At 42.3% G+C, this 27,921-nt stretch overlaps 1 protein-coding gene across 6 annotated transcripts in view; it reads left to right on the forward strand.

Annotated features, from left to right (window-relative positions):
• Positions 1–25,715, forward strand: part of SAP130 (Sin3A associated protein 130) — a 29,978-nt gene extending 4,263 nt beyond the window's left edge. Inside the window, exons 3-21 of one of the 6 annotated variants that reach the window (XM_075268965.1) lie at positions 303–523; positions 1,876–2,034; positions 2,341–2,455; positions 3,653–3,780; positions 4,652–4,776; positions 4,871–5,018; positions 7,764–7,854; positions 8,410–8,514; positions 16,619–16,760; positions 17,025–17,146; positions 18,910–19,233; positions 19,522–19,699; positions 19,810–19,914; positions 21,244–21,554; positions 22,597–22,848; positions 23,048–23,173; positions 24,217–24,320; positions 24,402–24,515; positions 24,915–25,715. In XM_075268965.1, the coding sequence (XP_075125066.1) occupies positions 303–523; positions 1,876–2,034; positions 2,341–2,455; positions 3,653–3,780; positions 4,652–4,776; positions 4,871–5,018; positions 7,764–7,854; positions 8,410–8,514; positions 16,619–16,760; positions 17,025–17,146; positions 18,910–19,233; positions 19,522–19,699; positions 19,810–19,914; positions 21,244–21,554; positions 22,597–22,848; positions 23,048–23,173; positions 24,217–24,320; positions 24,402–24,515; positions 24,915–25,073 (3,029 nt within the window). In that variant the 3' untranslated portion in view covers positions 25,074–25,715. The remainder of the gene's footprint in view (positions 1–302; positions 524–1,875; positions 2,035–2,340; positions 2,456–3,652; positions 3,781–4,651; positions 4,777–4,870; positions 5,019–7,763; positions 7,855–8,409; positions 8,515–16,618; positions 16,761–17,024; positions 17,147–18,909; positions 19,234–19,521; positions 19,700–19,809; positions 19,915–21,243; positions 21,555–22,596; positions 22,849–23,047; positions 23,174–24,216; positions 24,321–24,401; positions 24,516–24,914) is intronic. The other 5 variants (XM_075268967.1, XM_075268969.1, XM_075268968.1 and 2 more) reach the window with 5 other exon arrangements.
• Positions 25,716–27,921: the final 2,206 nt, after the last annotated feature.

The following is a 27,921-nucleotide window of genomic DNA, read 5'->3' on the forward strand; positions in this document are numbered from 1 at the left end:
AGTGGTTGTCTAGTTCGGCAAGGACTCACCTGTACGTCCTTGCAGTTTTAAGCAGCTGCACAATTTGTCTTCTTATGGCTTCTTATGTCGTATAGTACCAGGCCCAGCAGCAGCCCTTAACAGCTGATGGTTGCGGGGCTGACTGTGTTCTCCTCGCTTATCAGATATTGATAGTCTATCCTAACTGTACGTCAAAACATGGAATGTGCTAAAAAATATAGTAATAAATAACTGAAATTTGCATGCCTTTTGCACTATAGTGTAATTTCGGTTGTGAGCACTTCTTATTTTTCCTTTTTAAGGTGTCGACGAGCAGTCACGAGAAATGGAGGGTCAGTCGCGTGATGCACTCACCGCAAATACAGTTCTTCCTACAAGAGACGACAAACAAGAAGCTGTGGTAGTCAGGCCTTACCCACAGTTACAAATGGTTCCTAACCACTCAGCAAGTCCCCTGACTATGACCGCTCAGTCCGCTCATCTCCCAAATGTTCCAATGGCCTTCTCTGAGAATATCCTGAAGGTGATTATCTTGTCTTTTGGTGAACTTTTCTTACTTGCCCTTTTTTTTTTTTTTTTTTTTGGTCCGTTTGATTTGTTAATGATAGTGTGAAGAAAGAAGCACCATGAATATTAACACTGCGAATATGCAACTGGGATAGGATAATGTGAAGGACCAAATGTGAGGGTATAGCAGATGCCAAGAACTTACTCCTGCAAACTGTTGAAAAATGAATATATAGTTTGATTAGCTCAGTTCCAGTATTACTTGTCATTCATTCGCTTACATCATTAGTTCATTTTATGCTTTAGGAGTCATGTGGGCAGTTCTTATCTGTGATTGATAGATCTCTTCTTATCACTAATACAAATCCATTGCCAGTGTTTTTGCTGGATCACAATGTTAGTCTGAGGAACCCAAGCAAAATGTAGCATTTCTGCAAACATAATGGGGCTATGTTCAATCTTTCGCCTGCATTCTGCTCGGGGTCTCCGTCCTCGAGTCCACTTGAAAAATGGATTCCAGGACTTCTCTCTGCCTTTTTCGGGTGGAAAAACAGCGGGCCCCATTATAGTCTTTGGGGGTCTGTGGATAACTGCTTTTTAAGCAGATTGGGTTCCTATTTTTCATGCTCCCAAGTGGACCTGCGAACAGAAACCTGAACACAGGTGTGAACCTAGCGTCAACATGCTGCGGTTTTAAAAACACTCCTTGCTCTGCTATAGATTCCCCTCCCCCTCCATGAGATGTATGGATAAAATTTCATAAAATGCAATCTGCTTTGCCAGGACTGTAAAACGCTGCATTTTTCCCTCAGAATAATTAAAAACAGAGTTTCTGCTCTTTGCATCCCCAGCTTAAGGCGTTTTCCAGGTTCAGGGTATTAATGGATTCTCTTCTGGTCTTCAGTAGGAATTCCCAGTTTTGTTTCCTAAGTTTTCACTTGGAATAATGGAGGAATAGTGTAATAATGCTCAGTGATGATGGGTCATTATTGTTATTATTATTTTTTATATTACACTCTTTATAAATTCTTAAAGCACATACAAATATCAGGATGTATAAAGTTGAAGGATGTTCTATATTCTCATAGCATGTGTAAAAGAAAAATAATCTAGACAGCTCTCACAAACTGTGTTATATAACATGTGACCGCTCCTTTTTAAATGCTTTTAATATCTTCTATTGGGCAGAACAACTCTCCTTCTTACCCCCTTCACTTTTATAAATCGGTTTGCTTTTGAGTTTTTTTTAGCTACCCAAGAAATCCTAAGGAAAAAAACAAGTAAAAAGTGTCTATTCTTGACACCCTACTAGGCAGTATTGGCAGGTGAATCTTTTGTACATAGTTTATTATTGATGTCTTTCCACAGCAGCCTTTGAAGCCAACTATTCCCAGCAGACCCATTGCTCCAGCACCTCCTTCTGCCCTGTCTGCTGTTCCAAAGGTATCTGGACCAGTGACAGTCACAATGGAGAGTGGCCTTCCTCAGGCATCAGCTATCCCTGTGGCCACCATTAGTGGGCAGCAGGTTAGTTTCTTGCTCTGATTCCAGTACAGCATTAATATTCTATTATGCAGATTCCATGCCAGAATTAGTACAAATTAGTACAGGCTCTGTTTGGTTTTTCATTGCCTCTTCTTCTATCATCACGCTTTCATTGAATAAAGTATTTCCATATTACAATAATATATTTTCATTTCAAAGTGGCTAAGTTTCTGTAATCATGAGAGTAATCTTATGGAGAGATGCTGTATTTTTGTGGTGTGCTTATTCAGTTTCATAGTTAAATTAGATTTTCTTTCTAAATTACTGACTGCTTTTCTCTCATTTTAGGGACACCCCAATAATCTGCATCACATAATGACTGCAACTAATGTTCAGATGTCTATAATCCGCAGCAGCGCCCCAGGACCACCTCTTCATATTGGAGCCTCCCATCTCCCTAGAGGTAATATAAATAATCATCTAAGGCCTGGTTCACATCTGCGTTTGGTATTCTGTTCAGGGACAACCCCCCCCCCCCTCCAATCCCATCCATCAATGAAACCACACGGACTCCATAGCTATAATGGAGTCCGTGTGTTTTCTGCGCGGTGTCCACACTAGTCATGCGGAGAGGAAAGTACTTCAATAACTACTTTCCTTTCCGCATGATTTGTGCAGACAGGTCAAAAAAAACGCACAGGATCCATTATAGTCTATGGTGTCCATATGCTTTCATTGCTCACCACTTTTTAATGCGTTCGGTATTCTGTTCAGGGGGGTCCCCAAGTGGACTCCCTGAATGGAATACTGAACGCAGATGTGAACAAGGCCTAAGATAAAGGGTGTTAACTTAAGGAGGGGACAGCTTATTAAGATGGGGTGCCATCTGCTGCTCTCAGCCATTTGGGCATTATGCGACAATGTGTGCTGCTATGGCATGCACTAGCATGATGGTTTCTCCAGAACAGGTACAGCTTTGTGCTGTGGCTCTGGCTAATAGGATATTGCTTTCTATTTATTTCTATTATACGTCAAAACAGAGAGAGGACTAGCTACCTCTGGCCCTCCCACTGCAATGAATGCAGTGGGGGTGTACATTTCCATTGCTCCATTAAAACTGGGTTGCAAAACATCCCCATTCTTGTGTTTGGTAAAGTAAACTTAATGGGAGAGGGAGAGTTACTTGTTATTTCGTGGTGTAGGCCCAATACACTCACCAATAATGACCTGCAGTGGTCATTGTGGGTTATTGACACTCTATGCCCAATCAAGTAAGTTGGAATTGAGCTTCAGTAAAGCCACAGGGCTATTAGGCAACATACAGAGATGCCCGACTCCATACTGAGCATCTACAGCAACTTGTCGGTGGTACCCTAATGAGGGTTGTGAATGTTTTATTACTTATTACTATTACTTCCTGTGGTCGTATTAAGCAATGAATTGTGCAGCTTTTCCTATTGGTTTAATTGGTGACTTGTCTTTCTACAGTAGATTTTGTTTTGCTATTTATATCGTTGAATATAATGAATAAAATAACAATTTTAAAGGTATTGTGTATTCCAGTAAATTACTTAATCATTTGTGTTCTAAGCAAGCACTTTAATATTAATTAATGAGCCAGTTTGTAGGTCTACCATCTCTCATTAACCTGTTTTATTAGGAGCCGCTGCAGCTGCTGTGATGTCCAGCTCCAAAGTGACCACTGTATTAAGACCAGCCTCTAACCAGATGCCCTCTGCTGCAGCTGCCCAGTCAGTAGCTCAGCACATTATCCACCCCCCTATACAGGTAAGGGTTGTTTGTGTGTGTGTATTTATTTATTTTTTCTTTTTTAGTTTATTTATAAGTAACTGCTTGTGGACCATCTGTTTTCGGACGGTCTTTAGTATGACCCCTCGTTCATATATACGTTGGTATTCCGTCCATGGGAGTCCGCATGGGAACATCCCAAATGCAATATCGAACACAACTGCAAGCGGTGTGCAGTAAAAGCACACAGACCCCATAGACTATAGTGGGGTCCATGTGCTTGCCGCGCGCTGCCCGCATGTATCATGCGTACAGGAAAGTAGATTGTGAACTACTTTCCTGCCTGCATGATCCCTGTAGAGATCTGGCGGCAAGCACACAGACCCCATTATAATCTATGGGGGTCCATGTGCTTTGACTGGCACACCGCTTGCATTTGCGTTCAGTATTCTGTTCAGGGGGGGGGGTGTTTGGGTTGGGGGGTTCTCACGCGGACTCCCCCGGACAGAATACCAACGCAGATGTGAATGAAACCTTAGATATTTATAATCAGTTATCTGTGAACACAGTCGCAAATTGAACCTATAGGTTTCCTCAGCGTGCAACTATTTAAAAAATTGTCAAAAATGCGGCGCCTTTCTTAGTTAGAAATATTAATGTGATTTTCCATTAAGACCCCATATAACTTTAATTTGCCTTATAGACTTGGCTTTGTGGAGTATTTATCAGGTTGTGTCTTTGTTTATTTTTACTTTTTAGGCAATTATTTACTTTTAGTTAAAAAAAAAAAAGTATATGTACAAATATTGTATAAAATATATATGTACAAAATATCATACTTGAATAATTAAAGTTTAAAAGATATGAGAGTTAATTCCTTTTATTGAGTTAATTTTCCCTTTGTGCACAGTCGCGGCCTCCTGTAACTACAGCTACTTCAGTCACACCTGCTGTGGTAGCCACAGTGTCTGCTACTCGGGCGCAGTCCCCAGTTATCACCACCACTCCAGCACACGCTGCAGAACCTGTGCTAAGGTATGTACAGAAGTCTGTGTTTTGTTTACTATCAGCTGTTATATTATGGTAGTTGTCACTGAATATTTTTTGTTTTCACACTGCTGCTATCTAGGCCTACCTTGTCAATTCAGCAGCATCCTCCTCCTGCAACCATCAGCATTCAGAGGCCTGCCCAGGTGCGTGATACTGGAACACGCATTACCCTGCCCACACATCCTGCTTTGGGAGGGACGAAACAACAGTTGCATGCAATGGCACAGGTACTGTAACCTGAGAGCTTTGTATCTTACATAGTTTTATTTTATTATACATAAGTTTGGATCGTAAAGAGGAATTAAAAAAAAAAAGACTCAAGTAGGATTACCGAACTGTGATAAGTCCTGATGGCTTTAACCCCTTCCCGCCGATGGCATTTTTTGATTTTCGTTTTTCGTTTTTGACTCCCCTCCTTCTAAACCCCATAACTTTTTTATTTCTCCGCTCCCAGAGCCATATGAGGTCTTAAGTTTTGCGGGACAAATTTTTCTTCATGATGCCACCATTAATTATTCTATATAATGTACTGGGAAGCAGGAAAAAAATTCAGAATGGGGTGGATTTGAAGAAAAAAATGCATTTCTGCGACTTTCTTACAGGCTTTGGTTTTACGGCGTTCACTGTGCAGCCAAAATGACATGTCCCCTATATTCTGTGTTTCGGTACGGTTCCAGGGATACCAAATTTATATGGTTTTATTTACATTTTGACCCCTAAAAAAAATTCCAAAACTGTGTTAAAAAAATTTTTTTCTAAAAGTCGCCATATTCCGACGGCCGTAACTTTTTTTATACGTAAGTGTATGGAGATGCATAGGGCGTCTTTTTTTGCGGGGTCGGGTGTACTTTTTAGTTCTACAATTTTCGGGAAATGTTATTGCTTTGATCACTTTTTATTCAAATTTTTATCAGAATCAAAACAGTGAAAAAACGGCGGTTTGGCACTTTCGACTATTTTTCCCGCTACGGCGTTTAACGAACAAGAAAAATATTTTTATAGATTTGTAGAGCGGGCGATTTCGGACGCGGGGATACCTAACATGTATGTGTTTCACAGTTTTTAACTACTTTTATATGTGCTCTAGGGAAAGGGGGGTGATTTGAACTTTTAATACTTTTTATATTTTTTTATATTTTTTTTTACTTTTTTTAAAAAAAATTTTTTTTGCATTTATTAGACCCCCTAGGGGTGTTGAACCCCAGGGGGTCTGATCACTAATGCAATGCATTACAATGCTAATGCATTGCAAAAAATCATCCTTTCTTTTGCAGGCTGCATAGACCAGCCTGCAAAAGAGAGGATTTGCAGACAAGCCTGGGAGCCTTTTACAAGGCTCCCGGCTGTCATGGCAACGGGACGTCGGCCCTGGAGCATGCTCCAGGAGCTGGCGATCCCGGCCAAAATGGCGGCGCCCATGCACCGCCGGGAAAATGGCGCCTCCGGCGCCTTTGACCGCGGCGCCGGAGGGGTTAATGACTACTGATCGGTCCGGGGACCGATCAGAGGCATTAGAGCCGGTTGTCTACTGCTTAAAGCAGTAGACACCCGGCGGCTATGGTGGCCGCCCGGCTCCCGGGCGGTCGCCATAGTTACAGACCCGACATGCGCCGTACTATGACGGCGCATGTCGGTAAGGGGTTAACACATGCATATTTATATTAGTAAATATAAAATATGTGATTCTGCAACTCATTCCTTTTGTTGTTTTGCCTCGTGTTCACTTACGTCAGTTTGCAGGATCACAAATGGGCATTTTGGTGAAACGATGTAGAAAAGTAAAAGAAACAATACTCAGTCCAGTCACATTAATGTGACCACCTGTCAAAATCCAGAATAACCACCTTTCGCAGAGCGGACCGCTGCAAGACGTGCAGGAAGAGAGGATGTTGTGGTGATGTTCACTGGGATGTTGAGCCGTGCCGTGACCAGCTGCGCTAGGCTACGCGGTTGATCATTCATGGCACGAACAACCCAATCGAGGTGGTCCCACAGATTCTCGATTGGGTTCAAGTCCAGGGAATTTGCTTCCCAAGGGAGTACGGTAAACTCATCCTGGTGCTCCTCGAACCACGCACGTACACTGCGAGCTTTATGACACGTCGCATTGTCCTGCTGGTAGATGCCATCATCCTGAGGAAAAATGTTTTGCATGTAGGGGTGAACATGGTTTGCAAGGATAGATGCATACTTGTGTTGATCCATCGTGCCTTCCACAATGATGAGTGCACCCAGATGGCTGATGACACGTGCCTGCTGCGACTGGTTATTTAACGTTGATGTCAAAAGTAGGCGGTGGTCACGTTAATATGACTGGTCTGTGTATCTATCTTGCCAAAGAGATGCCCATTCACTCGTTGGCATTGTTTCCTGTAACTTGACTATCAAATACAAGTGATATACAGTTTTTAATTTTTTATTTATTATATATGTGTGTGTGTCTGTCCAGTCCCTCAGGAACCATATAAATCAAAATAGGAATGTTCTTCTTTCAAACAATAGCATCATACACCACATATCAACCCACGCAGGGGTCTTTTTCAAGTGTCCATGAGTGAATACGAGGTGTGTGATGCTATTGTTTGAATAAAGAAAATTCCTATTATGCTTTCTATGGGTCCTGAAGGGCTAGACTGCTTTTCTTCTTTGTAAGTAACCCCAAATGGGAGATGGGGTTCTGCCATGCAACTAAGAGAGTGGTGTTTTATCCCTATTATTTTCAATGCTGTCACAGAACTTTTTTCATCATATACATAAATATTTTTTTAAGGATCCAATGCAGAATCATGAGTCTTCCTTCTATACTCTTCCTTGTTTTAATGATCCAGTATTGTGCTTTCCTTATCAATAATTGCATCTGCTGATGAAATCTGCTGGGGTTTTTTTTTTTTTTTTTTTTTTTTTACGATTGTTTTTAGTGTTGACATTTTAAAAATAAGTATTAACAAATTATGCACTGTGTTTTTTGGTAGAAGACTCTCTTTGGCACAGGAAACCCAGTAGCTGCAGCAACTGTGGCTCCTATTTTGGCAACGAATACGCTGCCGTCTGTAACAACATCAGGTAATGATTAGTCAGAAATTTATCTTCACATAAATCAGTATATTAAAGGGACACTGTTCAAAAATTAACTTTCCTTGTGCTCTCTTATAGTATGCCTTGTGTTAGTCCTTGACTTTTCTTGCAGCTTCTAGATCTGTGACTCATGCTTCGATGAATGTCCGACTGCTCAGACCCCTACTCATCATGAGAACAGGGAACAATCGGTAGTGTTCTTCAGTTCTGAGCAGTCACTATTGTGAAAGTCATCCCCTTTAAGTCTATGGGGATCTATGTGTCACCCATTATATCCATTTCCTATGTATGATGGAACTGCACAAACATGATATTCACAGGGCAGAAATATCTGTCTGATACTGCTGGAGATGATACCTTTATATTAATAACCACTCGGCCTTCCCTGACTTATGTGCTGTGGCCTCTTTGTTATTAGATGTTGATGACTTCTTCTAAACATATGAATCATAATCATAACCTGAAAAAACGCTATAGTTAAGACAGGCTTATAATTATTGCAATTTTAAATTTATTTTTTTTTATGCTTCATTTTTGGCACAGGTTCTACTGCCCACACACAAGTCTCTACAAGCACTATTGTTACTATGACAATGCCAACTCACTCTTCCCATGCTACAGCAGTAACCACTTCCAACATTCCTGTGGGTAAGTACATTTTTATTTTTACTTTTTGTGAAGAGGTAAACTATTTTGTGTTATGTTTCCATGTGATTTCTTCTTTGTAACCTTAGTGGTGGTACATAAGTCCCCAGATCTGGTAATATCTCTGTGTGAATGTTCTATTACTGCTTCTTATTTCTTTCTTTCCTCATTAGGCTGGCCACCTAATGCTCTATTTTCCTACTATTTCTTGTCTTACCATCTGGGAACCATATACTAACACTAAGGAACTGTTCACATTAACATGGATTTATAAAGTGTTTTTGCATATTTACCTGCATGAGTGGAGTTGCACTGGGTGTGTCTCCCCTGATCTTATAAGAGGCAAGTCTGCAGCAACTCCAGGGTTTTATAGGGAAAACTGCAGAGTATTATGGGAAATGTCTAAGGTATAAAATGATTCCAATTCCCAGAAAGCTGGGTATGTGTTGGTGAAGTTCACATGATGGATAGTTTGTGAGACTACAGCAGCCTGAGGTACAAGGTGTTTGTTGTATGCATTATGGAAATTTTCTGAAGAATTATTTTTTTTGTTAAAACTGGACTTCCTGAAATAAACTCCTTGGATTCTTTTCATCAATCAAGGTCCGATTGTTTTTTGAAAAAATCCCATGCTTCACATATGGTGTCAGAAGTGGGATGATTTTTGGAGTATTGCTGTAAGTACTCAAGCCTAAAGAAACAAGGGAGTTATGTACAAGACACGTTCCTGGCGTATTAATGCAAAGCCACCAACTAAGTCTGCAAAGCGAACTGTTGCAAGGAAACTGGTGAATATGGAAAGTCAAGGTGTCAGACAGAGAGCACTGCTAGAGGAGGATGCAGAAGTGCAAGGAGCCACAGCTGCTCCATTAACTCCAAGTGTTGCTGAGCCTTCTGAAAAGACTTTACCAGAGAGCATTGCTGACCTTATGAAATGGTTAACTGTGCAGCAGATCCAAGCTGAAAAAAGGCAAATGGAGGAAGCCAGGAGAAATTGCGAGGAATTGCGACGTCAGGATGAACGCTGGAGGGAGCTGTTTCAAACCCTGAGACCCCCTGTTGCTTGGAAAGACCCTCGCATGACAAAACTTTCTCCAGAAGATGATATTGAGGCATATTTAACCACATTTGAAAGAATTGCACATACCTGTCAGTGGCCTAAGGAACAGTGGGTGGTAAGACTGGCGCCATATCTTACTGGACAAGCCCAACTGGCATATAGCCACATGAACATGAATGATGCAAATAACTATGACTTGGTTAAAGAGACTATTCTAAGGCGATATGACATCAGTGAGGAAACCTACAGACAGAGGTTCAGAGAACTCAAGTACAGCTACACTGATGGTCCAAGAGAAGTCTTTACTCGCCTGCAAGACTTATACATGAAATGGATGAAACCAGACAACAAGACGACTGAGCAGATTAGTGAAGCGATCATACTTGAACAGTTTCTACAAATTCTTCCAGCTGATGTTCTTGCTTGGGTTAAAAAACATCGGCCCAAAAATGCTGACAAAGCTATTTCTTTGGCAGAGGACTTTATCCTAGCAAAGAGAGACTTAAGCAGGTCTGCAACTGGCCCATCCAAACCATTCAGAACTTTCTCTGGAGGGAGAGGTCAAGAAGCCAGAAGTCCATTAAAAACTGTCACCAGTGAAAAAATGTGCTATATTTGCCAAGAAAAGGGACACATAGCTAAATTTTGCCCCAGGAAAAGCACTAAAGGCACAAAGTCTGGATCGTTTTTTGCTAGCAGTGACTTCATGCTGCCAATCCAAGTTAATGGACAGAACGTGGATGCTTTGCTTGATTCTGGCAGTAAACTAAGCTTGGTAAAGGAGAACCTAATAACTCAGAAGATGGACTCTCCCAAAGTGCCAATTACTTGTGTTCATGGAGATACAAAAAAATACTCCACATCAAATATTGACCTGCAGTTGGATGAGAAATGTTTTACCATGCCAGTAGTTGTTGTTCCAGAACTACAAGTACCAGTGATCCTTGGAAGAACCACACCCGGATTCAAAGATTTGCTAATGGGGAAAAGCCAGCTGTCTGCTGTGACTACCAGAGCTAAAGCAAAGGCACACAAGAGAGGTGAGACTTTGGAGGACATTTTCCCATTCCATGAGGACATCATGGAGCCGCCATCATCAAAGCCTCTGAGAGTTCCAGGACAGCAGGATGTCTCTAGGAGAAGAGTTTCCCTGGATGGCAAGTATAAAAATGCTGACTTGTGGGACACTGATATTGCATTTGAACAAAAACAGGACATTGACTTGTATGCATTGTATGAACAAGGTTTAACTAACAGTAAAGTGGTTGCAGAAAGTGGTAAGCAGCTTGTTACACCCTATTATCTGGTGGAAAACAATATTTTATATAGAGTGTGTAGTCACCCAAAAACAGGAGAACAAGTGCAACAGTTAGTTGTGCCAAAAAAGTTTAGACCAGAAATTTTGAAATTAGCGCATGATGTTCCTGTTGCTGGACATTTGGGTTATAAAAGAACTTTGGCCAGAGTACTCTATCGGTTCTATTGGCCTGGAGTTTATGATGAGATCACTACTTACTGTCGTAGTTGCCCAATATGTCAGTACACTGCTTCAGCTCCTCCCAAAGCAGAGCTTATACCCTTACCAATAATTGATGAACCATTTAATACTGTGGGTATGGATATTATCGGTCCACTAGAAAGAAGTTCCAAAGGTAACCGTTTCATTCTTACAATTGTTGATTACTGTACCAAGTATCCTGAAGCCATACCTATGCGCACAGTTACTGCTAAAAGAGTTGCAGAGGAAATTTTGAAGGTGTTTTGCAGGGTTGGATTACCTAAGCATATCCTTACTGATCAGGGGAGTAACTTTACATCTTCCTTTCTGTTAGAAGTTTATAAGCTTCTTGGTATACAGCCTCTCAGGACTACCCCTTATCATCCACAAACTGATGGGTTGACTGAACGGTATAACCAAACCTTGAAAAACATGCTTAGGAAATTTGCACATAACGATCCAAAACTGTGGGACAAATGGTTGCCCTTTCTATTATTTGCCTATCGTGAGGTTCCACAAGAGTCTACAGGGTTTAGCCCTTTTGAATTGTTATATGGGAGACGACCCAGGGGACTCTTGGATGTTATTAAAGAGGTATGGGAAGGTAAAGATGGTCATCAGAAGAATGTGGTGGAACATGTATTGGAAATGAGAGAAAGATTAATGAAATTGATTAAGGTAGCTCATGATAATGTCCACAAGGCAAAAGTTTACCAAAAGAAATGGTATGATCAACATTTCAAAAATAAATCGATTAAAGTTGGGGATAAGGTTCTTCTCTTACTTCCCAGCAGTGAGAATAAGTTGTTGGCCAGATGGCAAGGGCCATATAAAGTGGTTAGACAAACAGGTCCTGTTGACTTTGAAATTGAAACCCCAGATAAAAAACAAAAAAATAAGGTTTACCATGTAAATTTATTGAAACGTTGGATTGAACCAGAGGTTGGTCCTAAAGATAACACTACCTGTAATATTGTCTCAGAGTCTTCACAGGATATGTCTGAAGAAATGTATGATTTGTTGAAAAATTGTGCTCACTGGTCAGAGGTAACATTGAATCCAAAGTTATCTAAAGAGCAACATTGTGACCTGAGGAAGATTATAGGGTCCAGTTCACATATTTTTGGAAGTAAGCCTGGCCGTGTGTCTTTAGTTTCTCATACAATAAATACTGGAGATCATCCACCTATCAGACAGAGACCTTATCGTATACCTGAAAAATTAAAGGGTAAGGCTGAAAATGAGGTTCAAGAAATGCTTAAATTGGGAGTTATTGAACCCTCTAAAAGTCCTTGGTCATCACCTGTAGTGATGATTGGGAAAAAAGATGGGACAATAAGATTTTGCATAGATTTTCGTAAAATTAATGCTATATCTAGTTTTGACAATTACCCAATGCCGCGTATTGATGAGCTCATAGATAGATTGGGGTGTGCAGAATATATTTCTACCCTAGATTTATGTAAGGGGTACTGGCAAATTCCACTTGATGAGAAATCAAAAGAAAAAACTGCCTTTGTGATGCCTAATGGTTTGTATCAGTTCAGAAACATGCCATTTGGTCTTCATGGTGCTCCAGCCACGTTTCAAAGAGCCATGGACTTACTCTTGAAGGATCATACGGAGTACAGTGCTGCTTATTTAGATGATGTGGTAATCTTTAGCAAATCATGGGAAGAGCACTTGTATCACTTGGAAAAGGTGATAACTGAAATTGGGAAAGCAGGATTTACAATTAATCCACGTAAATGTGCTTTGGGATTCCAAGAAACAAAGTACCTTGGGTTTATTGTGGGTAGTGGTAAAGTAAGGCCAGAGATATCCAAAGTACAAGCCATTCAATCTGCGACTATTCCGGCCACAAAGAAAGAGGTCAGATCCTTTTTAGGTCTTGTTGGCTGTTATAGACGTTTTATTCCAAACTTTGCTACTATCGTTGCTCCCTTATCCGACCTAACTAAAAAGAACAGTAGAGAGGACGTGATATGGACAACAGAATGTGATTCAGCTTTTGAACAAATAAAAGAAATTTTGTGTAAAGAACCAGTCTTACAAAGCCCAAACTTTGACAAACCATTTATTGTACAGACGGATGCATCTGAGGTGGGACTTGGGGCAGTCCTGAGTCAAGAGATTAATGGTGAGGAACACCCTATTCTTTATTTAAGTAGGAAACTTTTTCCCCGTGAACAAAAGTATTCTACAATCGAGAAGGAAGGGCTGGCGATAAAGTGGGCATTGGAGGCATTACGCTATTATTTATTAGGAAGAGAGTTTACTTTAGTGACGGATCATCATCCCCTCACTTGGATTCATACCATGAAGGACAAAAATGCCAGAATAACTAGATGGTATCTAGCATTACAGCCATTTAAATTTGAGATACAACATCGGTCAGGGTCCAAGCACCAAAATGCCGATCATTTGTCTAGGTATGGTGCTGAAGTGAAAGCGGTCTGAAGAAGGACAAGCTTCTTCTTAAGGGGGGAGGAATGTGAAGAGGTAAACTATTTTGTGTTATGTTTCCATGTGATTTCTTCTTTGTAACCTTAGTGGTGGTACATAAGTCCCCAGATCTGGTAATATCTCTGTGTGAATGTTCTATTACTGCTTCTTATTTCTTTCTTTCCTCATTAGGCTGGCCACCTAATGCTCTATTTTCCTACTATTTCTTGTCTTACCATCTGGGAACCATATACTAACACTAAGGAACTGTTCACATTAACATGGATTTATAAAGTGTTTTTGCATATTTACCTGCATGAGTGGAGTTGCACTGGGTGTGTCTCCCCTGATCTTATAAGAGGCAAGTCTGCAGCAACTCCAGGGTTTTATAGGGAAAACTGCAGAGTATTATGGGAAATGTCTAAGGTATAAAATGATTCCAATTCCCAGAAAGCTGGGTATGTGTTGGTGAAGTTCACATGATGGATAGTTTGTGAGACTACAGCAGCCTGAGGTACAAGGTGTTTGTTGTATGCATTATGGAAATTTTCTGAAGAATTATTTTTTTTGTTAAAACTGGACTTCCTGAAATAAACTCCTTGGATTCTTTTCATCAATCAAGGTCCGATTGTTTTTTGAAAAAATCCCATGCTTCACACTTTTGCTCCGTGCAGTAAATCATTTAAAGGGAGGTTATCTACCGTATTTTTCGGACTATAAGACGCACCTAGGTTTTAGAGGAGGAAAATAGGGAAAAAAAATTTTGAAGCAAAAACTGGTAAAATATTTAATATATGGGAGTTGTAGTTTTGCAACAGCTGCAAGGCCACATTGACAGGTGACCCTGCAGCTGTACGGGGATGCATAGAGCGTTTTTTTTGCGGGGCCAGCTGTAATTTTTAGTTATACCATTTTGGGGGATATCTATTGCTTAGATAACCTTGTATTGAAAAAAAAACCAGGAGGTGATTTAGAACTTTTATTTATTTCATATTTTTAAAGCTTTTTTTTTTTTTTTTACTATTTTATTTCCCCCCGGGGGCTTGAACCTGCGGTCACTTGATCGCAAGTCCCATAGACGGCAATACAACTGTATTGCCGTCTATGGGACATTCTGTCTATTAGTATTACGGCTGGTCATAGAGACCAGCCGCAATACTAATACAGCAGTGACAGGCCCGGGAGCCTCATTAGGCTCCCGGCTGTCACCCGAACAGGTCGGCTCCTGCGATATCGCCGCGCAGGAGCCGGCCTGCAACTTCACAGGTATGGGGCCGGTGGGGACCGGCCCCCAGGGAGAAGGGGCCACTGATACTGACCCGGCATCCGCTGTACTAGAGAGGCGGATGCCGGGGAGGGATAGACGCCGGGGCCTGAGACATCGCTACGATCCTCTGCCCTGCATGAAGCCAGCGGCGGGGGCACGGAGGAGCCCCTGCCGCTGCTGGCTTCATGCATGGCAGAGGAGCGCAGCGATGTCTCAGGCCCCGGCACCTGTAATGGCGTCTATCACTTGCCGGCTTCCGCCTCTCTATTACAGCGGATGCCAGGCGCCACCTTCAGACTATAAGACGCACCCTTCTTTTCCCCCAAAATTTTGGGGAAAAAAAGTGCGTCTTATAGTCTGAAAAATACGGTAATTTATAACATAAATGGCCTACCCTTAGGATAGGTTTTCAATACTAGATCTGTAGGGATCCAGCACCTTGGACCCCTGCAGATTACCGATGCCAAGACTGAGCAGCTCAGTGCAAACTGTAGCAGCAAGTGTGCCATCAATGTTAGAAACCAGATAACCACTTAAATAAACATAATTAAATTGGGTCTCGAAACCAGGGAACTGGTTTACTATCGGCACAAAGTAGTGTAAAAGCTTATTTTAAGTTCACTGCTCTTTGATTTGCCATCCAGACACCCCTGTCACTGCTTACTTGTTCACACGGTGCAAGAGGGGGCGGATATTTGCGCTGAATCCACGTCACAATCCACCCCCTCACATTGCCCCTAGGCATGTTGCCGCTCACGGAAAAAAGAAGCGAGCTGCCCTTTCTTCAGGCAGATTCTGCAGCTGATTCTGTCCCGGCGTCCACCTTGTGGCGGCACCCTCCGGACTAGGCCCATTCATTTGCGCCTACTCCGAAGCGAGAAGCCGCGACTGTCAGAAGTCGCAACAGTCGTGGCAGGCTCATTTTGGCCCTATTGTGACGCGGCTTCCCACATCACAATCGGGACCAAAATACGCCATACCACCCCATGTTTGAACTAGCTCTTAAAGAGGACCTTTCATGGATTTCTATGGAGGAAATCTGCTCTCTGCTCACACAGCGCGATAGGTGCTGCTGTGCAGAAGGACGTACCTGACAGACTGTCAGAAACGCCCTTCTGACTGTGAAGAGCTACGGTACTGGCACCAAAAGCTCTTCACCCGAGGCACAAATCAGGAAAGCCGACAGTGTGCTGAATTCAGCACAGTCGGCTTTCCAGCTGTATATAACACCGCATGTGCCCAAGTCCATGAAAGGTCCTCTTTAATAAGTGAAAACCTGCCTCGCCAACAGACACAAAATGCTTTTATATCTATGGTTGTCCTAAATGGGACCAATCAGTTCTCCCGTCATGTCTGTTTCAGTAAGTAACTGTATTCCTCATAAGCTCACATTTCTGAGGCATCTATTTGGAAATATTCCTCTGTTATACCTCCTAGAAGTGTATACATGAATTGGCAGCTGGGTTACCATTCCCTGTGTACAGTGTCTGACCATGGCAACACAGATTGGACTATGTGAGACTGCCTAGGGATCATGCCCTCAACTGTTAAGACCCAGGTGTCAATTTATTCATGAAATTCTTGTAGGAATAAGATGTTCCAGAATTGTTATCTCATAAGGTACTCCAGTATTTATGGACTTGACAGGAGAGGCGATGGTTTGTCTTTTGGGTACAAGTAAACAATTTCTAAGAAAATAATTAAAAGCATATTGAAAAATCATCCAGTTCCTGAAAATGGCCTGATACTGATGTGATGTCTCAACTTCATTGACTTACTGTATTGTCGTGTGAGGATGCTTCGCTGCTTTCAATTAAACTGCATTTTTATCTTCTAGCTAAGGTTGTCCCACAGCAAATTACTCATACTTCACCCCGGATACAGTCCGAGTATGGATCTGAGAGAAGTAATCTTATACCTATTCCTGGCCACAGAGCCTCACCCAATCCCATGACCATGGAAGCTAGGAGTGAAAATAGGTGAGTTGTGCCTCACACTTTAATAACATAGAAATATAAACCATAAACACACGTAAGACCCAATAGCTGTGTGCGCGTGCTGGCAGGTATGTTTTTTATTTTATTTTTTGTTTTTGCCTGTAGAAAATGATTTTACAAAAAGATAAGGGAGGAAGGAGAGAAGACAATAAAGAAGGAGAAAAAAAAATCTAATTAAAAGGCTTGTAGGAAGTATGAACTTATTTAGGATCTGCTGTTTATCCTCCATTTATTTTACTTTCACAGGCCTCCGGTACCAGTGCAGTTACAATATTTTCTACCTACATATCCACAACCTGGCTACCCATTGGCTGCCCACACCTACACACCCATAACTAGTTCAGTGTCTACTATTCGTCAATACCCAGGTCAGTATTTAAAAAAATAAATAAAAATAAAATCCTTTTTGTTGCCTTATTCTTTTCTAAGGGGGCGTTCACACTACCGTCATTGTCCGACAGGTAGTGTCCGCTGCTAGTGTCCGTTCAAAATCTCACATGGACATTAGGAGCGGACACTAGCTGTGTCCGTGACACTTTTCATTCATTTAAATGGCGATCGGGTGCGTTCTTTTGCACTCCGTGCCTGTCCTTAACTGTCCGTTTGTAAAGATGTCCGACTTTTTCAAACAAACAGCAAAACCCGACATGTAGGTTTTTTCTGTCCGCTTGAAAAGTCGGACATCTTTACAAACGGACAGTTAAGGAAGGGCACGGAGTGCAAAAGAACGCACCCGATCGCCATTTAAATGAATGAAAAGTGTCACGGGCACAGCTAGTGTCCGCTCCTAATGTCCGTGCGAGATTTTGAATGGACACTAGCTGTCGGACAATAACGGTAGTGTGAACGCCCCCTTACTCTAAAGTTGAAAGATCTGGAAATGACTGCCTCACTGTCTGGCTAAATACATTTAGCATATGTCATTGATGTCAAAATGTCTTTGATGGGGAAAATCTCTTTAGTAGGTGTTTGCCTGGGTTAAATCTGACCATATATCAGGGCTACCAGACATCTGTTTTCTAAACGATTTGTTGTTCCTTTTTGGTCTGTAAAAGTTGTAGTCTTGAGCATCAAAACATTTAAGGGGGTTATCAAAGACCCCAAATTAATGACCTAACCATAGGAAAGGTCATTAGATTGTAAGCTTGTGAGCCCCAACAATCAGATATTCTCTGCACAGTGTACAGAGCTGGAAGCAGACAGACGTTGTATACTGTGTAGTGGCCCAGCTCAAGTGAATGAATATAAGCTGTGCTGTAGTAGCACTGCCACTGCGTGGTGTACAGAGCCATCTGCGTCTGGCTCTATACACTTTATGAAGAACAACTGATCAGGGGTCTCCCAACAACTTCAAATTAATGACCTATTCTAAGAATAGATCATTTATTTTGGGTCTTTTATAACCCCTACTAAAACTGCAGCTTTGACAACCAATTTCTAATGTCTACTGTGGCCTGGCATGTGTCACACAGAGGAGTCAGTGGTCCAAAATCTCTTGTGTACCATATAAATACAGTTTTCCTTGTACATACCTGCACCACCCCTCTCCCCAACCATTCTTCTGATTTCCTTGATTATCAGATGCCACAGAGCCGTGGGTGTTCTGTGTGTCATGATGAATTTGGGATTTCTCTTATGTCTTTAAAGCATATTTTTGTAATATGTTTTCATGACTCCTATAGCAATGACTGAAGACCGCAATGCACAGGTGGGTCAGCTGATCCTTATTTTCCTCATATGTCTGGTGTCTACATCTATTAGACGCTTATGACTTATTTAAAGGATATGCCATAGATGCCTAAGATCAGACTATCCCTTTACAAAATACCTGTCAGCATGTGTTATATGTAGTGTGATGGTGTTTAGCAATCTGACAGGGCACAATGTAAAGCTATAGTCTTACATGCCAGAAGAAAACTGTTAGCAATATCTTTAAAGGGGTTTCCAGGATTTGGAAAAATCATAGGAGGCCAGGGAAGGTGAAACATTAAAAAATATATACTCTCCTGTCTCCAACCCTCCCTTGTGTGATTTATTTAAATCCTGGACTACCCCTTTAAGCACAATGATATTTGACTTATCTTTAAACTCTGCTAAACTTCTGAAGAATAATCTTTACATACACTTCTAGTTTCAGCTCAAGCTCCAAATTCTGCTATCACAGCCCAGTCAGTGGCCTCCACAGTACATCTGAACCCTATGCAGCTGATAAATGTTGATACATCACATACGCGACACATACAAGGGATACAACCCGCTCCAGTCAATGCACAAGGGATGCAGCCTACACCATTCAGTACCCAAGGCATTCAAGCTACTCCAATTGGTACCCAGGGAATCCAGCCTCCTCCCATCAGCAACCAAGGGATCCATCCTGCAGGATCAATTGCCACTCAGGGTGTCCAGACCTCTTCAGTGAATGCACAGCAAGCTTCGAGTGACGCAAAGCCTTCTGGTATTGTCTTTTCTGATTGGTTTAGTGTGTAACATGTCAGTGCTTTTTCTTTTATTGAAGACATTCCTGACCTGAAATTGTGTGTTTAAATTTGAGTTATTGCATTAAAAACGCATATTAGCCTTTTATCTGTGAATTATGTATGTAGCCTCTGGCATATGCCTTTTAACGAAAGGTTGTAGCAGGTGGATAGAAAGTCGAGGCAGAATTTGCTGTTTTTCCACATAGTAATGTACTCCATCCATCCAGCTATACATCCATTCATTCATGGTCTTTCTATCTTTGCAGTTGTCCTTGCAGAAGGAGCCACAATAGTTGCCAATCCTTTAAATAATCCTTTCACTACAGCACCAGCAAGTGCAACAGTCATGCAGGGTCACAATCAAAGCCCAGGTATAGGCAATGCTCCAGCCCAAGGCTCCTCACCAAGGCCTAGCATCTTGCGCAAAAAGCCTGCTACTGATGGGTACGTTATGGATCCTCCTCCTCCTCCCAATAAATACAGTAGTATTATGAGGCATTTGTTGCTATGTATATAATTACCTCTCCTTTTCTTTTTTTTCTCACTTCTAACAGGTTGTCTGTCCGAAAAAGCCTTATTCCTCCTCATCCAGGGGATGCAGTGAGTCCTCGCAATGACAATGCTCTGCGAAGTACCTCTGCTTCTCCTCGACCTGCTGGGTAAGATACATTTTTAGTGAAATATTGTTACTTTTAATAGCAATTTATAGCAATGCAATGATTGTTTTAGGGTCTGTTCACATAGAGGAACTTGCCAGGAATTTGGGGGTGGATTTTGCTCCCGAATCTTGTTTTCAATGGGAGGCAGAAATCGCAGCAAGACATGGAAAAAAAGAAGGATCCAGCTCGATTCTGCCGTGTATTCTGCGGCTCGAGACGCCCTCTTGATTAGGCCCATTCATCTGCGTCTAATCAGGACACATACATTGCATTAGTATCCCATCACAGCTAGACCACGGTGAAAATGTTGGTGGCGGAAAATGAAGAGAAATTCCTCATCATTTTCCACCGTGTAAACAGACCCTTAGATACATATAAAGTAATTTTCCTCATCTGTACCTATTCAATCCCTAATGTAGCAATATTTCCCCAAAGAGATATTAGTCAGACTTGTCTCTGCTCATTAGCTGGCTTTGATGCTACAGGAAGACACAGGTGTTTTATATACTGTAAATGGTAGGGCTGAGCAATTGAAAAATAATCTAAATCCAATAGTCAGCTGAATTGATACCGAACTCAACTGCGAGCGGTGTGCCAGTGAAAGCACACGGATCCCATAGACTATAATGGGGTCCGTGTACTTGCCGCCAGATCTCCGCAGGGATCATGCCGACAGGAAAGTAGTTCACAATCTACTTTCCTGTCCGCATGATTCATGCGGGCAGTGCGCGGCCAGCACATGGCCCTCATTATAGTCTATGGGGTCCGTGTGCTTTCACTGGCACACCGCTCGCAGTTGCATTCGGTATTCCATTCGGGGGGTCCCCATACGGACTCCCCGGAAGGAATACCAAACGCAGATGTGAATGAAGGGTAAGAGGTGCAGTGCTATTCCAGGCCATTGTACAGAACAGGACTATTTTGGGCGTTGCTGTGGCCCATTTAGTCAGATGATTGTGGCTGTACTCGGGATTGGCCTCCCATTGATCCAATATTGAATTGCCTATCATTAGGATGGATCATCCGTCTAAAAATTCCAGAAGACCCTTTTAATAAATTTGCAGAGCTGAGTAAAAAGAAATTCGTGTTTAGTATTGGGATAAAATTTCTTTAAATGGCTTGTAAGCTTTGGATATTGGGTTTTCGTTCAGTTATTTCCCATTTACTGGGGCTCTGTTATGTTATCCAGAACAGTATGCTGTGGCAGTGAAGGAAAGCCTGTACATTAGACTCTTGTAACCTCTCTTCTTTTCACTGTATTGCAAATCTGGTAGAATTGGTGTGTCTTATGTCTCACCAAATGTGTGCATATATTTTCCTACCTTGCAGTGCTAAACCTAAAGCTGATCTTCACCTCTCTGTGGCTCCGGGAGTGACTGGGGATCCAGGCACAGGTGGGGAGCAGCCGAGTGCAGCTGCATCTCTCCCCTCTTCTCATCATCCTGCAGCTGCTGTACCCAGCCCCCCCTCTCAGCCTGTGCCTGGACCCCTTCCCAGCAGCATTCATGTCCCTCCAGCTGCTGTCCCTACCTTATCAGCACCTCCACCTCTTCTGAGCAGTGCCCCTTCTGGAACAGCAGTCCCTGAAGCCAAAGTGAAGGAAGAAGCGGAACCAATGGACATAGCAAGGCCAGTTTCGGGTATGTTATTAATAACTTCAACTCATCCAGTATCTTTCTGAGGGGTGCTGCAATAAAGTCATAGGCCTAATACAGTATAATGATTCGGGCTACTTTCCGTGTTGCCCAGCATTTCAAGAAATCAGCCCAATTACATTGTGATGTACGCGGGGGATTGAAACTGACATACATTATTAAATGAGCACAGAAAATAGAAATGAGCAAAGTGAAAACACCACTTCTTCCATTAACAAGGTTTTTCAGGCTTTATAATGATGGCCCAGTGTCGGGATAGGTCATAAGTTTAAAAGTCCAACAAAACTCCTTTTTATTTTTTTTTTTTATTTATAATTTAAAGTTTAGTAATTGCTAACCACATACTCGGAAGAGGACTCACATGGTGTCTGAATCTCCTCCTTTTCTATCAGCTAGTTTTGTATTTCAGTTTAGTCTGAAATAAATATATTAGTAAATTGGCCCACCTATTTGTCTTGTTGGCCTTGTATCGGGCAGTAAGACAACTGGCTGCATTAAGAGTCTCCCTGCCACCTGAATTGTCCTGGTGGCTGTTCTCAGCTTAGGGCGGGTTCACATCTGCGCCCAGTCCACGCTTTGCAGGTTTCCATCTTCTGCCCAAGAAACTGGACAGGAGATGGAAAATGCCAGGCAGTTTTCAAATCCATTTATTTAAATGGGTTTGCAAAGTGTCCGCCCGAGAGCGCCTGTGGGCGTCTTCTGCCTCTCCGCATTTTTAAAAAACTGGAAACAAAGTCAGACATGCAGGACTTTGTGTCCAGTTAAAAAAAAAAAAAAAAACTGGTTCGACGTGGAGACCAGAAGACGCTCATGGGCAGACACTGACTGTCAGGTTTCCGTCTCCTGTTGGGGTTTCTCGGGCAGAAGACTAAAACCCACAAAGCGGAGATCGGGCGCAGGTGTGAACCCGCCCTAAGCAGTTTATGTGAAAGTTTGTTTTTAGCTCTGTTTATTATGCTGAAATGGTTATAATCCTAAGAAAAAAAACAACCTTATTTTTTTATTTTTTTTTGTTCCATTCTACCAGCAGTGCCTCCACTGACTTCAGGATCTATCTCTTCTCCACTAGCTTTGTTAGCTAATAACATCTCTGTTCCTGCTGGTGAATTGCCACCAGGTGCTTCACCTCGTAAAAAACCTCGCAAACAACAGCATGTTATATCTACAGAGGAAGGTGATATGATGGAGACTAATAGTACGGATGAAGAGAGATGCCACTCTGTAAAACCTCTAACGTCTCGCCCAGAGAAACGCAAGTCCCCACCCAAAGAGTACATAGGTATTGTATGTCATTTTTACATATTGTAGTCTTGGAGTTCATTTCCTAGTAACTAAATATTCCACCGATCTCTTTATTACTGTCATAATGTATAGAGGAAATGCTACAAATATATAACTTCCTGATATAGATAGTTCCAGGATTATTTGGCTCTTTACTATGTAAGCTAAGCTAGTTGCTTCATCCCTCTTGTTTGCAGATGAAGAAGGTGTACGTTATGTCCCAGTTAAACCTCGGCCACCCATTACTCTTCTGCGCCATTACCGCAATCCATGGAAGGCTGCGTATCATCATTTCCAGCGTTACAGTGACGTACGGGTCAAAGGTAAGAGACTGGAGACTACAGAATAAACATAGCATTTATGTCTGAGATGGAAAGTTTGTTACTTGCAGATACATCCATGGTTATAATGTAGGCTATAAATTCCTTGATATAGTAAATTTGTAGCCACTTAATGAATACATTTTGTATAGTAGATGAGGTCTACATTTGAAACTGCCAGTTGGATGAAAGGTCAGGCAAGGTTTTAGGTACAGAATTCAACAATTGTACATCAATCCAAACTGCCTCTCAAACTGATAATACTTCAGTGTTGGGCTTTAGTAAGAGCATTACTATACCTTCATGGTCACAAACCAATGAAGCAATGTAGAGCTAATTATCTTTTTATGGATATGCAAATTGTCTTTAAGTGCTTTGGGGGTGGGCTCAGTTTGCCAGATTTACCTACAAGCAGCCTGACTGGCCGGGACTTGGGGCTAGTTCACACAGGGGCAAGGAGGTGGATTTTGACAGTGGATTTCGCCTCAGAATCCGCCTCCATACAATGGTGGTCTATGGAGACCACTAGCATTCTTTTTTCCGCTAGAGGTATGCTAGCGGAAAAAAGAAGTGAGCTGCCCTTTCTTCAGGCGGATTTCGCAGCTTGCTGAGCTGCGCGCGGCTTCCGTCTGGCAGCAGCAACCTCCGCAGTCGGCCCATTCATTTGAGCCGACTCCGGAGGGGGAAACCGTGACGGTCGTGGCAGGCGGGTTTTGAACTGAGAGTGACACGGCTCCCCGCATCGCTCTCTGTGCCCAAATCCGCCCCCCCCTGTGTGAACGAGCCCTTAAAATCCCATTCACTTCTAAAGGTGCAACACTGAGCAGCAATTTTAGAGGACATTAAGGACATTTGTGGCCATTTGTAGGCAAATCATACCTTGCCACCATGCATTTGAGGAGAGTTTGCATATCCATTAAAAGAGTGGTTTGTGGCCACAAAAGTATTTTTCTGTCCGATGAAAGGTCCCCCTTCACTTCACTATTATTGGTTTGGGAGACATGTTAGACCTAACAGACTCCCTTTCATGGGGTATTTCCTTGTAGAAGAGAAGAAATTGACGTTACAAGAGATTGCCAACCAGAAGGGGATTGCATGTCGGGTGCAAGGCTGGAAGACTCATCTCTGTGCTGCTCAGCTTCTCCAATTGGTGAGTGTGCTTCTTTCTAATGTTCTGCTTCTTTTGCTTTGTCATTTTGACTATTTGCATTCATATATAAATTTCTTTCAGACTAAACTAGAGCAAGATGTGTTTGATCGCTTAACTGTGCTCCAAGAAGGTCTGATTCCTAAAAAGAAAACTGCCACAGATGACGATTTGCACAGGATTAATGAACTCATACAGGTACATTACATTTTTCATTTATATTTTCGCAGCATGCTTTATTATAGTATTATATATGTTAGATGTAGTGTTTTTGCCTTGTTATATGCCCTTTGAGTATTAATACCACTTGGGCACCAGAACCCAGCCCCACATCACTCACATCATTGATTCCTTTCCTTATGTCACTGATTGGGCTCAACAATCATATTTGGCAAGGATTTCCGCTGGCACAAGCCCCAGCTTTTTTTTCTTCTTTTTTTTTTTTTTTCTTCTTCCCTCCTCTCCTGTCCAACTACTATAATCTTGGTATAACCTCTTTATTGCCCGTACTTTTCCAGAATCCTTCTATTTTGGAGAAAGTAACTATATGGTGTCTTGTGGCTGTTGTTTTGTTCCCTAATATTTCTTTTTTGGCAGGGTAACATGCAGCGGTGTAAACTAGTGATGGATCAGATTACAGAATCCCGGGACTGCATGCTTAAAGTACTTGATCACAAGGACCGTGTTCTAAAATTGCTGAACAAGAGCGGAACGTCACGCAGGCTCTCAAAAGTGAAACACAAAGATAAAGTGTGAGCCGAAGACAAATGGCATCCAGTTTACCCAAGACCGTTCTTGCAGCTGTTCATATAGATCATTCTAGTGGCAGCTGAACAAGCTTCACCCAAAATGTATATATAATTTTTTTTTTTCTTAAGAATTTATGGGGAATGAAACTTAGTTATGCTTCATTCCTATATTCATGGCCTGCTTCAGGACTGATGGCTCAGTTTTTTTGGGGACTTAAAAATCTTTTCTCTGCCATGAGAAAACCTGTCATTTATTACCTGGTGCTGTGTATGGGAACTAAATTTTTAGTGTGTGTGACACATGCTTGTGTATAGTGCCGTTTTGTCCCTCCCCCCTTACACGCGCTCACTTCAAAAGTGATTCTTATTTGTGCTTATTTGAAGAAAATCTTTTTAAGGCGCCACACATTCAGTTCCAGAAACTGTTATTGTATTGCTGTTTTATGTAGTGCTCTAATTATGTGTCTGTGTTTAAAAAGAAGAAAAAAAAACTATGTACATACCCGCTACATTTCATTTTTATGTAACTGCTTACGCTTTCTTCTCTAGTATTTCTATAAATTCGTGCTGGACAAAATGATCATGTATTTATTTCTAATTCTTTGATACTTTGGCTCAATATTCCCCTCCCCCCACATACAGCTATTGACCAGTCTCATTTGGTGTAAAACCATAATTTCAATTTATTTATTTTTTTGCTATTATGGAAAACACTTTTGTCACTTAGTTTATTAATGGATTTTGCTTCCTTTTATTAAAAAATAGCATTAAAGTCATTTCTTCGCAATGTGTGTGTTAAGGAAAGTTCATCTGTGCTAAACTCAAATACATGATGGGGGGAATTTCTTATTCTTTTTAGGCCAGAAAACTGGGATAGAAGGATGATATTGAAGCACAAGTTTGGCTCAAGGCCCTTACTTGTGCCATAAAGCCCAATCCGAGCCTTACCCACAACATTCTGCAAATGTGGGTGTTGGGGGCATCAGGGCGGGCTGATTTATTAAATCTAATGTTGGTTTCCTGGCGTTAGTTAAAGGGAAATCTACACCAATTAGTTTTCAACTAGTTTTCAGCTCTGACGATGGGACCTACAACCGATTTATGAAGAGGCTGCAGCTTCTTTATGAATCTCTTGGCCCCTTTACCAGTTGGACTGTTTGTTCAGACTAGCGTACAATATGGTATATTTACACCACTGTCTGTCTGAAATTATATGTAGAAGCAATCTCCTAGCCTGCTTCTGCATCTGTGTGCCCCTTCCACCCAATTTCCTCCTCAAGAAGCCAGTAGGTACAGATTGTGAATGTTGGAACAGAGGTACACGTTAGACTGTCTTTTCTAACTTATTTAATTGGGGGACACAACACCATGGGTATAGACCTGGCCACTAGGAGAAGGACACTAGAGAAAATAAAAGCTGTTGGCTCCACCTCCAGGCTATACCCTGCCACAGCATTGTGCATGAATTCAGTTTAAACCTAGTGTCTTAGGAGGCAGACATTTACCTGACTCCGGTCTTCTGTCTTACATCGTTTTTATTTTCTTTCAGATGCAGGTGGGAGGGGGGTCTTCAGCATGTACGCCACACTAGTCGTACCCCCCTACAGGCACAGCGCTCTTCTTGAGCACCTAACTTTTACCAGGTCTCCATGCTTTGCTTGCTGCATCAGTAGGTGGATGTTCCGTTGACCCCACTCTCATGTCTGAGGTTTCTCCGAGGCGGTGACCCTGCTGCTCCTGAAGACACCAGATAGGGTGAGTATGAGAAGATTTCTATATAGGTGAATATTCCTACTCCCACCTATGCTAGCCATAGTACTACTTCCCTTGGCTCCCCCACCTCCACCTTACAGGCTACCAAGGGGGGACTATTTCTTTCCTGGGTTTTTTGATGTGCATGAGCCGCATTATTTTCCAGCGCCCCCCCCCCCCCCTTCTGCTGTTGACCGGCTGCGCCCCCCCCCCCCCCCCAGCCTCCATTTCCTGTCCCCGACTCCCATAGATTGGGCGACTTCCCTCACCTTTGCCATGGTGTCCTGGCCAGACTTAGCCTGTCAGTACTGTAAACTTGGAATGGCTGTTTTTCCCAGATTGCCGCTCAGCCGGTGGCTTCTAGGGTTCTCCTTGGACACCTTTATAGTTCCCGTCCCATCTCTCAGAGCCCCCTACCAAAGGACCAGGAAGTCTTTGTACAGTTCACGGTCCTCCATCCCTTCCTCTGGACACTCCCCACATAGGGCCTCAGCTCGCAGCTCCACTCCGACAGGCCGATCTCTGCCTCCCCATGCTCGGTCTGCTTCCCTGGGGGACACCTTTGATGACGACTTAGAGCATCAGCTAGGCTCATCTATATCTGTTGCTACGCGGGAATTCATCCATGCTCCCCCCCCCCCCTCCCAATGTCCTCAGAGCTGTGGGATCTTGCCTTATCCTTGAGGTGCTTCAGATTCTCCCTTCAAGCCTTTGTTGATATCCTTTTTTGTCTTCTGTCCTGGTAGGTAGATTTCCTGGCAGCCATTTCCTCCACCCGCAGGGGTCCTGAGATGGCTGCCTTTTTTTCGGCAGGCTCTCTTTCTGGTCCTCCACAAGGATAAGGTTGTCCCTTGTCCACCACAGTCTTAAGTTTTCCTCCTTCCACATTGAGGACTTGGTCTTTCTCTCTTTCAGCTCGGTCCCTAGACTTCCATGTGAATGCTTGTTCTTTGCTGTCAGGTTGTTGTCCTAGCGATTTGGGTCTATATTGTCCCTTGTTGACCTTTTCTGTTGTTTGGACGCTTTCTTCGTTTTCCCTGTGGGCCCTTGCTAGGGCCTGCCTGCTTCCAGAGCTTCCATCTTCCACTGGCTTTGATCTGAGC

The sequence above is a fragment of the Leptodactylus fuscus genome, chromosome 3 (genome assembly GCF_031893055.1).
Source record: "Leptodactylus fuscus isolate aLepFus1 chromosome 3, aLepFus1.hap2, whole genome shotgun sequence".
NCBI lineage: Eukaryota > Metazoa > Chordata > Amphibia > Anura > Leptodactylidae > Leptodactylus > Leptodactylus fuscus.